We start from the raw sequence: 14,507 nt of genomic DNA, 5'->3' as shown, positions 1-14,507 counted from the left end.
GACATAGCGGACGGTTATAATATACTGAAAGCGGAGTTCGAGGTGTAGCGGAATATATTTCAAAACAGCGGATAATAACTGAAAAGTCAGTGATGCCTGTTCGAGGCCAATTTGGTGACTGATTGCCCATCGATGAGATGACATAGCGAACGGATACTGAAAGCGGAGTTCGGGGAGCAGCGAAACATATTTCGAAACAGCGGAGAATAATGGAAAAGTCAGTGATATATTACCAGAAGTGGTCAAAGTAGTCAAGAAAGCTACTCAAGTAGAAGTAGCGATGAAAAAAATCTACTCAAGTACAAGTAGAAGTACCTTTTTTTAAAGAATCCTGAAACCACTTCAAGTAGAAGTAGAATTGACTGACGAATTTAAATCTACTCAAGTAAGTAGCCTACTTGTGAAAATGATCGTAATTCGTACACATGGACTGACAAAAGCTGCAAATTAAAGATATGCGAAATGTGTTTGATTCATAATGATGCATCTCAGGAGGTATTAATTTTTCGACAGCATAAGCATTCGTCCGCATCATGGGATGAAACTCGCATGGCTGACTTTTTCGTTATTCTCCGCTGTTTCGAAATATATTTCGCTACGCCCCAAACTCCGTTTTCAGTATATTATAATCGTCTGCTATATCATCCCTTGAACTCGAATGGCTGACGTTTCCGTTATTCTATTCGCTTACATAGATTGTGATCTCAGCTTCATATAATGCCTTTTAATTCTTATTTAGCTCGAAAGTTTACATGTTCCGCCGTCTAAACGTTTCAGAGTTGCGTATGCGCGTGTCTATAAAGGTCAATGACCAAAAGCTCCGCTCTCCGCTATCTCCGACTTTTAGGAATCGGCATTTTTGTCTCTGTCGGCTGTCCCCGTTGTTTCCGCGTTTTAGGGACCGTTCTCTGCTTCCTCCACTGTCTCCGTTGCCTCCGCTTCTCCGTCCTTTAGGGATGCCCTTCACTTGCATAATTTTGGAAAGCTCAAACCCGCAAAACTTGCACAGTGGGCCTATTGCATCAGATTCCTCTGTCAAAAGTCCAGCAATAGTAAGGTAATCTTTCATCCCATCCCAAAATCGTCATCTTCCATCCCATCCCAAGGTTCTGCAGAATACTAAGAGTAGCGTACTAAGCTGTTGCGGCTTGATAGAGTCATTCGAAAGCTTCAAATCTCTGAAGCTTTTATATATATGGTATGACACGGGGAAATCATTGTAACTCGATTGAAGACCTCTTGTTCAGGTCTGAAAATTTGACTGACCTAACATATTCTTAGTTGGATGTTGCAATGTTGAATTGGATGGTCTAAATTTGATCGAGCAGCCGATATTCCAACGCTTCTTGATATTTTGTTGTGAAAAATGCCTCTTCTGCACCGAAAACCGTTCGTTGCCAATCTGCCGCCAAAGATTAGTTCACCCAACGATGAAGTGTTCTTCTGTCCACTGACTAAAGAAGTCTTCACCAACTATGAGTAAGTAACACATAACATGATCTCCGTTGCTCCATCTTGTATGTCCTGGATCAGTCTGTCATACCTTGCGACGGTTTGATAATGACATTACATCCACTATTGATAGAGCTTGAGAAGTTGCGGCTTATCTGATGCTGTGCCTGCGCCCATACACAAAGTGATAGTGATTTGTTCATGAACCTCTTGTGACTTCTTGAATGAAAAGCGAATTCATAGTTTGTATGAATCGGAGATGTTATGAAATAAAGGAGTGAATGTCATTATCACTTGTATATTGTGTGGGGGGTTCTGCAAGTTTTATGATCCTAATAATATGAAGCTTGAGTGATTGCTACCTTTATCAACTCCCTTATTTCTATACTATGTTATACTATATTATATATCCCAGTGGTCGGGAACCTATGGCTCACGAGCCATATATGGCTCTTTTGGGCATAAGATATGGCTCTTTGCGAAATTTTTATTTTTGTGTATAATTAATCTATCTTGCAGCAACTTGTTATTAAATCTTCAGCACGACCAGTGTAATTATTCTTGTGAAAGTATAAACATGTCTTCGATAGGTTAATACAGTGGCGTATTCGGGGTTAAGGGGTCGGATCTCCTTTTCAAAATACTCAAATTTAAGTTGCTGTCGCGTTTAGTAGACATGTGAGGCACTGCGTCACCTGCCTCCCCTGACCCACGACACTGACACATCACACATTACAGTGGGTACTGTACACTGCTGCATAGTGACCATCTTTGGCTCCACCTACGAATCATGGGTCCTCACATTTAAGATAAGCATCAAGATGAACTTACGATCTCGCATGACTGAAGAAATTCTCAAATTTTGTATGAAGATTAACCTTAACAATTATTATCAACAACACTGCAAAGTCATCAGGAATGCCATGCAACACCAAAAGACGCATTAACTGTAAAACCGAGTAAAATTAGATTCATACTTTTACTGTTACTGTTGTTTACGTCTGTTGGAAATCTAAATGGTAATTGTATTAAGCTTCGAAACATATGATATGCCTCTCAGTGCAATACAATTAAAAATACTTAACTTGCAAAATATCTATGTAACTCAAGTTTTGCATACTCAATACTCGAATAAAGGCCACCTGCATGATAAGTACGAGTTTTTACAGAGAAATACGTTGCAAACGACGAATCCCATGGAGTGATTTCGAATTTTCGCTATTATGACATCACTATTCTTCAGTTGTGATGTAATAGTTGATTGACATATATGGCTCTTTGGGAGTTCAAATGGAAAATATAGGGTCAATATGGCTCTTTGGACGAAAAAGGTTCCCGACCACTGATATATCCTATATTTGAATGGATGCTGTAGTAAAATGCAGCTATCAGCTTTATAAATCATTTAGAGAATTCAAAAAAACTAATAGAGAATACCTATTTAAATCTCATCAGCGAAAAAACATATTTTTTTATGCTGTGTTATAAGTAGGCCTGCTACATTTTTTGTGTTTCAAGATGGTATGTTTGCTTTATTTTTAGACAATTCTTCGAGAGGACGATATTATGCAACAGCCTGGTGTGGAGCTGCGCAATTACCGAACGGGGTAACATGACTTACCAAGAGGCATTGGATCATGAGGAGAATGCTAGAAAGAAATTGGCGAAGTTTCCCAAGGATTTACAGGCAAGATATTTAACATTTGAAATATTGTCACGTCACAGTCACAAAATTGTTTCAATATTTTAAATTTGGTCTACCGCATGTACTGACATTCGCTCTTGATGAGAGTCAGTCGAAAAGCTTTGAGTGGAATAAATTTGACAGTGTGAACATATTGTTTGTTGCGATATTGAAGTTCTGTACTTCTAAAAGCCCATCTTGATAGTGAAAAGACTGTGGTTTACTGCTCTTTCACCAAGAGAATTTGTTCATATTTTATTTGAAATGTAAAGCTTATAATTTTGTAGTCCCCCTTAGCTTGTCATCGTATAGTTTTCAGAAACTGATCTTTTCAGAAACCGATGCTTCTGCTGGCAAAGTTGATGAGTCTGTCGAGAATTGAAGCGCTGAATGACGCCATATTTTCGTTCATCAAAAAACGCTACTTCATCGGGGAACAGCTAGAAGTCAGGGTCAAATCAAATAAGTAAGTGTGTCTGGAGAGGTGGTCTATATGCAATATACACGACATTCCGTAGCAGAACGCTTGACAGTTTTTGGTTTTCCAATTTTGTTGAAAAAGTGTACGCACATGACTAATTTTTGTATGCATACGCTGTATGCGTAAGTTGTATACGTTTCGTCGCACTTGCACCTGGTCAGAATCAAGGATGGGACATTTTAAGCCTGTTAGAAGTCCGATCATGAGTAACACTTCTTGATTTGTGGCAGTCACAGTTGCGGGATTCGATATGAATGAATCTCAAGGGAGCCATTGTTGAAAAGTAGAAGTAAAAGCGACATCATGAACTTCTACTCAGATACAAGTAGTTGGTTATTTCCGAGTAAAAAAATCAATATTCTAGATCTAGTTTTGCTTAAAATTGTCGTGTATAAGTAGAAGTAGACCCTGGATTACACGGCTAAGCGACCAGACTTTCTAGTCGTTTTGTCTGACTGCTAAAAACTACGAAGCGGTACATTTGTTTTGTTCGAGAACTTGAGACCGAATCCAATACGGGTAAATGACTCCTGGACTTGACGAATCTGATTTTTTCGTTGGCATGGATATTCACAGATACGAAAGCTGCCGGGTTTTGGACGTTTTCCCGATCAAGCCGATTCCAGATGGTGGCATGAACGGTCATGCCAACGGAGAGGCTTCTTCCGATGACGATGAGGATGACGACAACAAACCGCTTTCCAAGTACCGGTTACTGCTGTGAGCATGTCTTTGTATTTTGTCTCAACGAGAAATCTGTGTAGGTTTGTCAAAGCCAAACACTTGGAGCCGGAAGAAGTATCGTACCAGGTGAAAATTCTCGGCGCAAGCTTGACTCCAATCAGAACGGTGCCGTGGACCGCGCTGAGGTGAGGATTTGAATTCGTTGGGGTTGGGGGAAGTGAACTCTTTACGGTATTTATATTAAGCTGTTACTGTATAGTGAGTACTGTAGGGATTTGATTCCAAATCTAGTATTCAAGAATCATTCATTATGAAATCGTAAGAGTATGAAATGAATGAAGTGGGCAGTTAAGTTATGCACCTTTCATGCGACCCCAAAGAAAATAACACCACTTCTACACTGCATAAAGATAATTTGATAGGCTATTTCTTACGCCATACCTGTTTCATTGCACTTTGTGACAGTGTTGTGACCACGAATTGACAGAAATGTCCCAAGTCCTTTCCAATTACATGCGTAACTTTGCACGACTTGTTTTGAATCTCCTTACGATTGGTTACGATCGTCATATTAACACTGTTACCCTAGTCGGGCCTGACATTGTTTGCAATTTCATTTTGAGTAACATTTTGTACAATCGTATCATGTAGGGACGGTGTAGTTGTTCGGTCAGTCTGGTTGACCTCTAAGGTCGTATCGATCATTCCGAGCCGACAACGAATACTGTACGCGTTTTTCTACTGTGTTATCATGGTTGTTGTCTCCCTGTTAATCACCCTTTATCTCTGCTACGGTGTTGGTGCAAAGGGCGTGTGTTCTCTGCTGTTTTGAAACTTTGCCATTCTATTTAGCATTGGATGGTGAAGCATGGGTAATTTTGAATGTGTATATCAATCATCGAGTTTTTGCATGATCAGCGATCATTCCTTGCTGTCTCACTCCTTACTGTCGTGAGGTTTGCCAATATTTTTCACAAGAGCTCTCTGTACTAGCGTGTTGACCTGACCTGACTGCCAATTTCCTATTCATTTTGTAATGTTTGAGTCTTTGTGTTTGCAACGCATCGTCAATTTTTGTCATGAATCCAATTACGCTGTTAAAGAAGATTTCCGCGTTTCAGGCGAAAATTGCGGCGTGAGCAATGTAAGATATTCCTTAAAAGAACTTGCATTCAAGATTCTAGTGGGAACCGGACATACAGTATTAAGGTTGGTTTGGGGTGGACTCACTCATTTGTGTTTTTTAGTTAAATGAGTTGCCATATATGCAGCAATTTGTTATTGTTGGTTGTGTGGAGGCTTTGTTGTCCGGAATTGAAGCCTGAGCGATTCAAGAAATTTCAACCGATATCACGGACATCACAAATTTTGTCAATAAACAACCGATATCGAAATGCGACATATTTGGACTAGAGCTTCTAAATTAGACTTATTAATTGGAAAAGTACATCCCATATCAACTCCAATTATATATTTGCAAGAGATTAGCATTCTGATCCGTGTATTGAGGAGTCGCACTGTTTTGATTTACCTGGACCCCCCCCCCCTTCGTGATTGTTGACTCATCAGCCTCCATAATTACTCGGGCGTGTACTGCTCTGACAGTACCTTCTCTTATTGGTTCATAGTGATGGGTGATGGAACCCACATTCAACGCTTTAAAACATATAAATGACCAAAGACTGTACTAGCCAATATATACGGTCTGCCTCTAGCTAGAACCAGTAAAGTATTTTCTTCCTTGCTATTTGCAGATTCAGCATTTTTCCTCAATTTAGTTGTATTTGCGCATGATAAAGAGCCTCTTATACTCTCTTGAGCCTGTTTGCTTGTATGTCTCTTGATGAACAAGCACAATTATCGGCTTCTGCCAGATATAAATCCTTATTCTCTTGTTAATTTCAGCCTGAAGTGGCAGAAAAATTAGGAATGGCTAGCCTGAAGTGGGAGGATGTGTTTGCGGGGCCGACTCCGACATTCAGCACTCAATCACCAAAAGTCAAGAGGGTGAGTGTCAAACGCAAATTGCTCTCAAACGCATCATGCGTGCATGCTTCACATGCCCTTTTACGTTTGTAGTAATGTATGGGTGTGGAATCTGCAACGGCTGAGACAGCCGTTAATCTGACTGTGGACCGTACAATAATAACAGAAAACTTGGTTATTTGCACAGAAGATAGTACCAATGTCAGATTCCTACAACTAGATTCGACTGTTGGTCTGTCGATGAAACTATCAAGTTCATAATGGAATGTGTATATTCATCGATGATTTTCGGTTATTTGATATTTAACATCACGGGTATCATCCCATTCCCTGTCTCTTGGCTTAAGCCCACGTGATACAGTTTCTAGTCCTTCAAAATGCGATATGTGTAATTGCGTACTCCAAAAATTCCGGTATGCAAAGTGTAGCACTACTACTAATAGCGCTAATATCAGCAAAAAATGAAAAATCAATGTTGTTGAATATACTGGCATTATTTCTTATAGGCAACAAATTTACGCTTGCTCTCCCATGCACGCACAATAGTACCAGCCAGTCTGAAGGTTCACACATAGGGGAAGGCATGAGTTTGCCTAGTCCCCAATATCTTGGAGCAAATACTGGAATTGTATCTCTCATTTCTCGATGCTGGTCTCTGCAGCTTGCAATATTGTTCTCAGACTGTTTACGGCGTTTTTTCCTACCCAGTTTCCGTAGGTATTCTCAGACTTGGAACGTTCGCGATTAGTTTGTCTCACGGCAGTCTGGCTAATCTGAAACAGATTGTGAGGTTGGATTATACTATAGGCCAGCCTGCATCGAAAAATGATACTTCGAACTTACATCATCCGGCATTGCTTGCGCCTCTGGACTGTGTATTAAATTGCCCGGGTCTTCTCCCTTTGGTAGTTTTTTCAACGAATTTCCGTGTAGGTATACTCCTTCTAGATTTTCGTTAACTCGGAAAGAATCGCGCGGTAAGCTTCCGAGGTTATTTTTGCTTAATGTCAAAAAGCGCAGACTTGCGCCAATCGGCGCAAAAAGTCCGCCGGGCAATGTCTTCACCATGTTGTCCGACAGCTGGATTTCTTCGAGGTGTAAATTGAACAGGAACAAAGTCGGGGATATGTAATGGATTTTATTCCCGTTGGCGGTAAATATGCGCAATCGGAAATTTCCGTGCAGCAGCCCATCTCCGAGTCTGGTCAGACTGTTGTAATCGAGACGTAATATTGTCAGGTTTGGGTTTTCTATGAATGTTCTTGCTGATAGGTGGGTCAGTCGGTTGTAGGAAAGGTCCAATTCTACCAGTTCGTGATTTCTATGCAAGCCTGTTTCTGGCACGGATGGAATTCTATTGTGATGCAACATTAGCCGCTTCAAGAACGGTCGCGCTTGAACCATTTGTAGTGGGAATTCGCTCAATTTGTTCTCGCTCAGTTCCAGAATCGCCGCGTCGTACGTCTCTTTATGTTTGCCGCTTGTGGACTTCAGCACAGTCACTCCGTTTCCTATTTTTCAAAATATTGTCTCAATGTTATGAAGTGTGTCATGTGTGTATATAAAACGACGTTCGTACGTTACCTGCCAGATTAAGCGTGTGTAAGTTTAGGAGAGATTTGAATAAGTCTGTGTCCAATCCACCCTTTATCTGGTTTTGTGACATGTCCAATTCCATTAGTTCAGTGTTACTCATGAATGTCTCTTTGTTCACCTTGATGGATGTATGCAAATGATTACCGTAATTTTCCATGTATAATGCGCAAAATTTTACCAAATTTTTGTCCTAAAATAGGGGGGTGCGTATTATACATGGGTACAGCAAGCCTTAAAAAAATCGAGTTTCTAATTAACGAGAGTCGTCTGCAAAGCACGCGATCTCTTGCTGAGTTGGTTTGCCGTTTGTACGCGAGCGAAATTAGGTCGCTGATTGCTACAAGCGTGTGCGGCAATCCTTATTGATTCATCTCGTCAACGACAGGCCTTAACAATCGCATACATAAGAGGCCATGTGAGCAAGATATAATCGCGTACGTAATCAGTCGCATCTCCAACAGGACTGGTGCGTGGAAAAGTTTGAGAACCACTGCTCTAAGGATATCGAATTCAGCTGATTCCATAGTAATCCTACACAGAAAAATCTACTAGCATCTATTGAAAAAAGATATGGCACCAAAACTCTCAACTTTACAGCTTGAGGTAGAATGGCAGCGCTCACGGTGGTTGAATTCATTTATCACCTTCGCAATGTCGTTTCCAGCAAGTTTGACTTTCATCAACATTCGGTTGTTGCGAAATATCGTCTTCGGTAGTTCGCGCAATCCATTTCGAGATAAATCCAAGCTGACAATCTCTGGATTGTTATGCATTAATTCTTCCGGCAATCTTTCGATATCGTTGCTGGACAAATCTATTTCCTGGCGTATGTAATTCCGAATTGAAGCCGACTGAGTCTCGCTAGGAATTTTCTGATTCACCTTGAGAATGATATTTCTTTCGAATGTGGAAGCCGGTACTGTACTAAGGCTGTTTGAGCTCAAGTCGACTGTGGAGAGATCTAGGTTTTGCGCGAACGTGTCCGGATTTATTTGTCCCGCCATTCCATTGTCTCGGGCCGATAATATCCTGCGAATTTCTCTTCAGTTATTGCATTGAACAAGGCACATTTACCATGACCGCACCTTAGCTCTGTCATCTGGTTCATGACTGGCGTTAGAAAGCCCGGATCGCTCAGCATGTTCCCGTTGAGATTGAGATTTTTTACCTTTTCACACAGATCCAATAACTGTTTGACATCCGTCAGGCCTCTTGAAATATATATTTGGATGAGAATCGGGGTCAAAATTATCAGGGTCAAGGGTTACAAAATTACAAAACATCCTGTAACCGTTCTACTATTTGAGATCTATAGGCTCTCTTGGTGCCCAGTTCATTCTGTTGTGACTATGTACAATTGAGGCGTACACATACAGGTTATATCAAATCTTCTTTATGAAAAAGGCACTAACGCGACATAATATGCAGGTACCAATACCTGTTGCTGCAGTCCATTGTCTGAGACTCTGCGTTCCATATACAAGGGAAGGTCGTACATGACCGGTTTCCGTAAATTTCTATTGCTTTTCTCATTTTCGCAACGGGGTGTCGGCCTTCATTCGAGAATCTCTGTTTTAGCACCCACGGTAGCCCTGGATTGCCCATCAGTGTGTTCACGTATCTAAAATTTGATCGGTAGTCACTGATGTTGCTGTGCAGACGAGTTTAATTTGCTACCTGATCTTGAGATTATTTGTAAAAACGCTTTTCGGCATGCATTGGATGTTGTTTGACCAAAGCCTAACGTCCTGAAGGCTCGGATTGCCGTTGAATATCTTGTCTGGAATTTTTTTGATGTGATTCATGGCTAGATTAACCTGCGTAAAATGTGAATTTTTTAGAAATCAAATATTGTTGCATTCGTTTATGAAGTGGAAGTTAACACTTGCTTGTCACTACATGTTTTGTTCGATAAAATTACCTATTGAAGTTCTGTACCTGTACCAAGACGCTCCTCAATATTACCAATAAAAATTAAACCGCTAATTTTGGAGTAACAATTTGTTTTTAATATTGCGTTCTTGTAATTTGCTTACCATGGTTAGCTGGGCGTTTTCTTGAAACATGCTTCCGTACAAACACTTGAGCTGATTTCTCCACAAGACCACTTTTTTGAGATTGTTCAGTCCGTGGAATAATTTTTCTGGAATGTCTTTGAGCTTATTCCAACCCAGGTTGATCACCGCCAAATCTTTGTTGTGTCTGGACGATATAACTTACAATTTACCAAAAACTGAGACCGTAGACTTGGGCCATGAATTGGTGGAAATATGCTGGATTTTCATCGTGATCAGACTCTATCGTTGGACTCCTCAAAGTAGAAATGATCGTTTTTTTCATCAGCCGACAATTTGTGATTTTGTTTTTCCTCACTTAAAACTTCAATGCTGATGTTACACAGAATTGGAATTGGAATTTTTAAGCAAATTTCCATGCAAACTGCTGTGTAAAAAACCTCTTTACTACCAAAGCTTTTTACATCCTGCTTTTGTCTGAACTTAAATCAACCAAAGTAACATATTGGTGCATACCTGAACAGGTCCTCCGGTACTTCTTTCAGAACGTTGCTCCACAACATTACTGATTTTAGTCTTGGATTGGCGCTAAATAAACCACTTGGAACAGAACTTAATAAGTTGTTGCTGAGATCGACTTCCCGTAGTTTTGTTGATTTCTTTGGTTTCCAGAAAAAAATAATCACTAGCTAGTTTCCTATCTAAACAATTCTTCTAAATACTGACCTGGAAGAGTTGGGCATCGAGAGATCGGAGCAGGTTATTTCTTATCTTAAATAGCTTGAGGTTTATGTTGTTATTGAGTAGCCTGTGAAGTCCCGTGGAGATCTTGTTATAGGAAAGATCCAGCACAACCAAACTATGTAGACCTCTGATTTTGCTCTGTTTAAAAATGGTTATTTCGGGGTATCAATGATGCCGCAAATTGCTTTGGAAACTAGGATGCGTCTTGCGATATGTTCTGAGACATTGCTCACCGATAACTGATGTGCATTTTCCAATTGTGTTTGGTGGAACGATATGGCCCTAGCATCTTGCGGAATCTCAAGAACACTAAGATGTCGTGATATTTCGAACGATGCACATTTCAGCAATTTCTCCTTGCTGAGGTAACGACAGCGTCTGAAAATGATCGGAATTTTTGTGAGATCCTCGATGATTTGATATCAAAATCAATATCATTTGTGTTCATGCGCTATCCTTGATTTGTTAATCAATGGTGATATTCTTTGTACTCAAGTGTAATGGGCACTTACCTTGGTGTTGTTGAGGATAATCCCAGCGCTCCATGTAATATTACTTGAATAAAGGAGATGGTGAAAGGTAACATTTCGAGTATCTGTCTTCAGTCTTTGTCTGGTAGATTTCAAGCATTTCTTGGTGCAAACAGTTTATGTTGCAACTTTTTCCGAACCAAGATTACAGTTATCCGGCATTCACACTGCGTGTGTTATCCTGATTGCAGAAAATGGTAATGGTTTATAAGTTATGGGCTACTTCCAGAGCCTAGCAAAGCAACATAGTTTTGAGATGAGGCATTTGTGACCTGCAAGGGAGTAATTATTTAGTCGTATCCCCCCAAAAAATCATTACTCTTAAGACTTTGACATAATGTTAGCAATTGTATAGCTGCCAAAATTTTGTTGCTTTTAAAATTTTTGACCCACACAACCTCTACTACTGGAAATTGAAAAATGATATCCAATCAATGATTTTGGTCTGGTAATCTGTTATATGATTTAACATCTACAAGTCTTTTTAGTCCAAGCATTAATGTATCCCATGCGTTAATACTTACTTTTACAACTCATTTTTCAGAGCACTGAAAAAACGGCAAATAAATCAGGTAAATATCACTAACTATTTCTCTCGACTCGTTTAGGCCAAGACAGACATAGCTATTAGCTACACGACATTTCTGGTGGTGTCTGCTGCAGGAGCAGGCTGGAGTGGTTTGTTAATAAATTTTCCTTAGTCACTTTTCAGCAAAAGTGCTGTGATGTTGACCGACTATTGATAACTGTCATTAATCATCTGCAACATTGTCATATATATCTTCAGTAGTGTATCCCAGATGTTGTACTCCACGTACGCGGTGCTCCGTTGTTACTTGCTTGTGTCATAACAACATCTAGCGGGACGGCCTAATATCAGCAATTCTAATCATAAAATCACAGGACTACGTTGACAATTGTGTGACGCTCAATATTATGTTGCAGGTAAAAAGACATTTTCAGAACCCAAACCGGCGAAAGACGAAACGCTCTTGAACGAAATGAGAAAGCAAAAGGAAATGAAGTGAGAATTGTTTTTCCTTGGAGTATTTGGTTGTATTAAGTTTAATTGCAATTGCATGCTTCCTGATTTGGAAGACGTGTTCTATCGAAAAATAATGTTCCTCGCCGATGATCAATGATTGAAATTATTCATGAAGTCTTCTTGATGCATGACTGAATAACATATGTTAGCTTTTTGTGTTTACGGCTCAAGCTAATTATAGGGCCGGCATATTTGTGCTTGTAACGCGAGATGTCACACAGTCGCGCGTTTTTAAAATTCGAACCAGAGAAGAGACTGTGCCGGTGCCGTGTTGTGCACTCCAACATTCCATTAATTCTGCACTGTAGATAGTAAATTTCTTTTACATTTTTGGTTATTATTATTGCAAAGCGAGTCGACCTATTTTTTTCTCAGAATGGAAATGAAGAAGAGAGAGCTGGAACAGGCGAAGAAGCAGAAGCAGATGCTGCTCGAGAAGAGAAGGCAGGAATTTCTTGAGAGGAAGGAGAAGATGGAGAAGATGAGGGAGGTGAAGAGGAGGCTGGCGGAGTTCCAAAAGCAATGGAGCAAACAGAGGGACGATTTGGAATGCGACGACCTCAAGGCGAGTACTCGAACCATTGTGTGCGGTTAGCTGCTAACCGTCCCTGTTTCACCGACAGGATATTCCTCAGCCTCGCGAGATCACGACCAGGATACCTCCTCGCTTGTTCGGCGACGTGCTTTCCCTCATGGAGTTTATCGTCGTTTTTGAGAACGTGTTCGATTGGAAGGTCGATTTTCCTCGTGGAGTCACTCTCGGTGAGTACAAACGTGTTGTCTGATCTTGTCTAAATCGAGTAATCTCGCGAGTGTTGAAGTTAGCTTTTTAGTTTTGTTGTGATGCTAATCTGCCAGACTTTTTAAAAGTTTTTTAAATTACGAGGCCTTATTACCATTTCTGGCGCAGTTATTTCAATATTGATATCTTTTTCGCGTTAGATATCAGTAATAAATAACCAAATAACCACGTCGCACATGCATGTTTTGAGCTCCAAATCCCCCTTGTCTACACACTTCTGCAACAGACAAATTTCTCGCTATTCTTCTTGAAGTGCGATTGTGTCGCGACCCACAAACAATTGTCAACGACCCCTATCTGCTAAATCTATAGATATGGTTCCTTGAGCTTTATGCTGACACTCAACACGACAAAATACGGCGTATTAGACTTAGCCCAATTTGAGACACTCACATCTGGCATCTGATTGTGGAATGCTTTTCCATAAATATCTATATTCTATGCTGTCGCAGCCTGATTTCATGCTTTTAGACATAACTGAGAACGCTTGTCCGCTAATGAATGCAACTGAACATTTGCCAAGACCCTCTCTGCATGTATATATCATTATATAATACTTATCAGCAGGTAATAGGGTCGTAGGCCGCTTACTTCTTCTTAGTGCTTCGTTATGTTGTAATTGTCTGGTCAAGGTCAGCTTACAAATCTACTTATAGAATGTAGTTCTTCGTTTTGTGACTATTACATCAACATCCATCCCAGCTTTGAATCCTTGTAGGATTTATGTCTCGATCTGGCTTTGTTTATCCTGTTGTGAATGTAATTAGAGTGTAGCTTGCAGGATTGTGACCCTCGTTGTCCTGGAACTACGAATGCTTTGTAGCTCGAATATTTTCACATGTCGCTCTTGACTTCATCTGGTAGGTTAAATTGTGGTGTAGATTATTGGGGACAGATTTGACATGATTTAGGTTACTCATTGTTATTCTGACCTGCTATGGTTATGGTGATCGGTCATGTTGATGTTCAGAATTTGAGATATGAAAATATCGTTGTCAGCAAATTTACGAAACAGGGTCAATATGATATACTAATCCATAATCAAATTTTACTTCAATCAAAGAATGATTAGGCCTACTGTACGATTATCTTGATAATTCTCTTGTTATGCCATTTATTATCTCTAGAGTTAGGTACACATGCTATTGGCATAATTCATCGGCTCCACATGAAGGTACAATGTCACCTTACTTGTCAATCATGGCGATTTCTCCGTTACGAATGAGAACAATGTCCCTTATCCGTACACCAACGGCGATGCTGCAGTGTTTTGCGATTAGCTCACGTGCACCCTCTCTATATTTTGTAGGCATTTTCGAAAAGGCTCTCATGGATCAAAATCAAGACGGGCCGATGTGCGATTTGTTATTCTTCTTCCTGTCCAATCTGTTTCGCACTCAAACGGAAGAGGAAGGGGAAAATCTGTACATGCTCGAGTCTTCCGATATAGGTAACGATGCGGTGATGGACCGCAGGGGACATTCGTTA

The 14,507-nt window shown here is 40.3% G+C and overlaps 2 protein-coding genes across 3 annotated transcripts in view; one reads left to right on the top strand and one right to left on the bottom strand.

Moving 5' to 3' along the window:
• The first annotated feature begins 1,218 nt into the window (after positions 1–1,218).
• LOC145449375 (bromodomain adjacent to zinc finger domain protein 1A-like) overlaps positions 1,219–14,507 on the top strand; it is a 31,322-nt gene continuing 18,033 nt past the window's right edge. The window contains exons 1-12 of the mRNA XM_080327722.1: positions 1,219–1,479; positions 2,995–3,139; positions 3,472–3,602; positions 4,194–4,322; positions 4,382–4,486; positions 5,423–5,510; positions 6,207–6,308; positions 11,717–11,744; positions 12,118–12,196; positions 12,593–12,776; positions 12,835–12,979; positions 14,329–14,469. Of these exons, the coding sequence (XP_080183848.1) occupies positions 1,367–1,479; positions 2,995–3,139; positions 3,472–3,602; positions 4,194–4,322; positions 4,382–4,486; positions 5,423–5,510; positions 6,207–6,308; positions 11,717–11,744; positions 12,118–12,196; positions 12,593–12,776; positions 12,835–12,979; positions 14,329–14,469 (1,390 nt within the window). The 5' untranslated portion in view covers positions 1,219–1,366. The remainder of the gene's footprint in view (positions 1,480–2,994; positions 3,140–3,471; positions 3,603–4,193; positions 4,323–4,381; positions 4,487–5,422; positions 5,511–6,206; positions 6,309–11,716; positions 11,745–12,117; positions 12,197–12,592; positions 12,777–12,834; positions 12,980–14,328; positions 14,470–14,507) is intronic.
• On the bottom strand, positions 6,761–11,395 carry LOC145449376 (uncharacterized). 2 transcript variants are annotated; one of them, XM_080327724.1, is made up of 13 exons: positions 11,155–11,395; positions 10,876–11,020; positions 10,625–10,780; positions 10,415–10,557; positions 9,920–10,085; positions 9,561–9,700; positions 9,322–9,504; positions 8,969–9,094; positions 8,765–8,912; positions 8,528–8,704; positions 7,872–8,001; positions 7,131–7,798; positions 6,761–7,060 (listed from the first exon to the last, which is right to left on the bottom strand). In XM_080327724.1, the coding sequence occupies exons 1-13, from the start codon at positions 11,226–11,228 to the stop codon at positions 6,923–6,925; spliced, it is 2,394 nt and encodes a 797-aa protein (XP_080183850.1). In that variant the 5' UTR covers positions 11,229–11,395; the 3' UTR covers positions 6,761–6,922. The 2 variants fall into 2 exon arrangements, with proteins under 2 accessions (XP_080183850.1, XP_080183849.1); XM_080327723.1 differs by having other exon boundaries at positions 8,528–8,912.

This window comes from Botryllus schlosseri, chromosome 11 (genome assembly GCF_051294905.1).
Source record: "Botryllus schlosseri isolate E-star chromosome 11, Bs_hap1, whole genome shotgun sequence".
Classification (NCBI taxonomy): Eukaryota; Metazoa; Chordata; class Ascidiacea; order Stolidobranchia; family Styelidae; genus Botryllus; species Botryllus schlosseri.
This window is presented reverse-complemented; position numbering and strand designations above follow the sequence as displayed.

Excerpts from the sequence above, each read along its gene's own strand:
- LOC145449376 (XM_080327723.1), bottom strand. The coding sequence starts at position 11,228 with ATGTTACCTTTCACCATCTCCTTTATTCAAGTAATATTACATGGAGCG. Across the intron at positions 10,558-10,624 it reads TCGATGCCCAACTCTTCCAG|AAATCAACAAAACTACGGGA; the intron begins GTCAGTATTTAG and ends TGGAAACCAAAG. Across the intron at positions 7,799-7,871 it reads ACACACGCTTAATCTGGCAG|GAAACGGAGTGACTGTGCTG; the intron begins GTAACGTACGAA and ends TTTGAAAAATAG.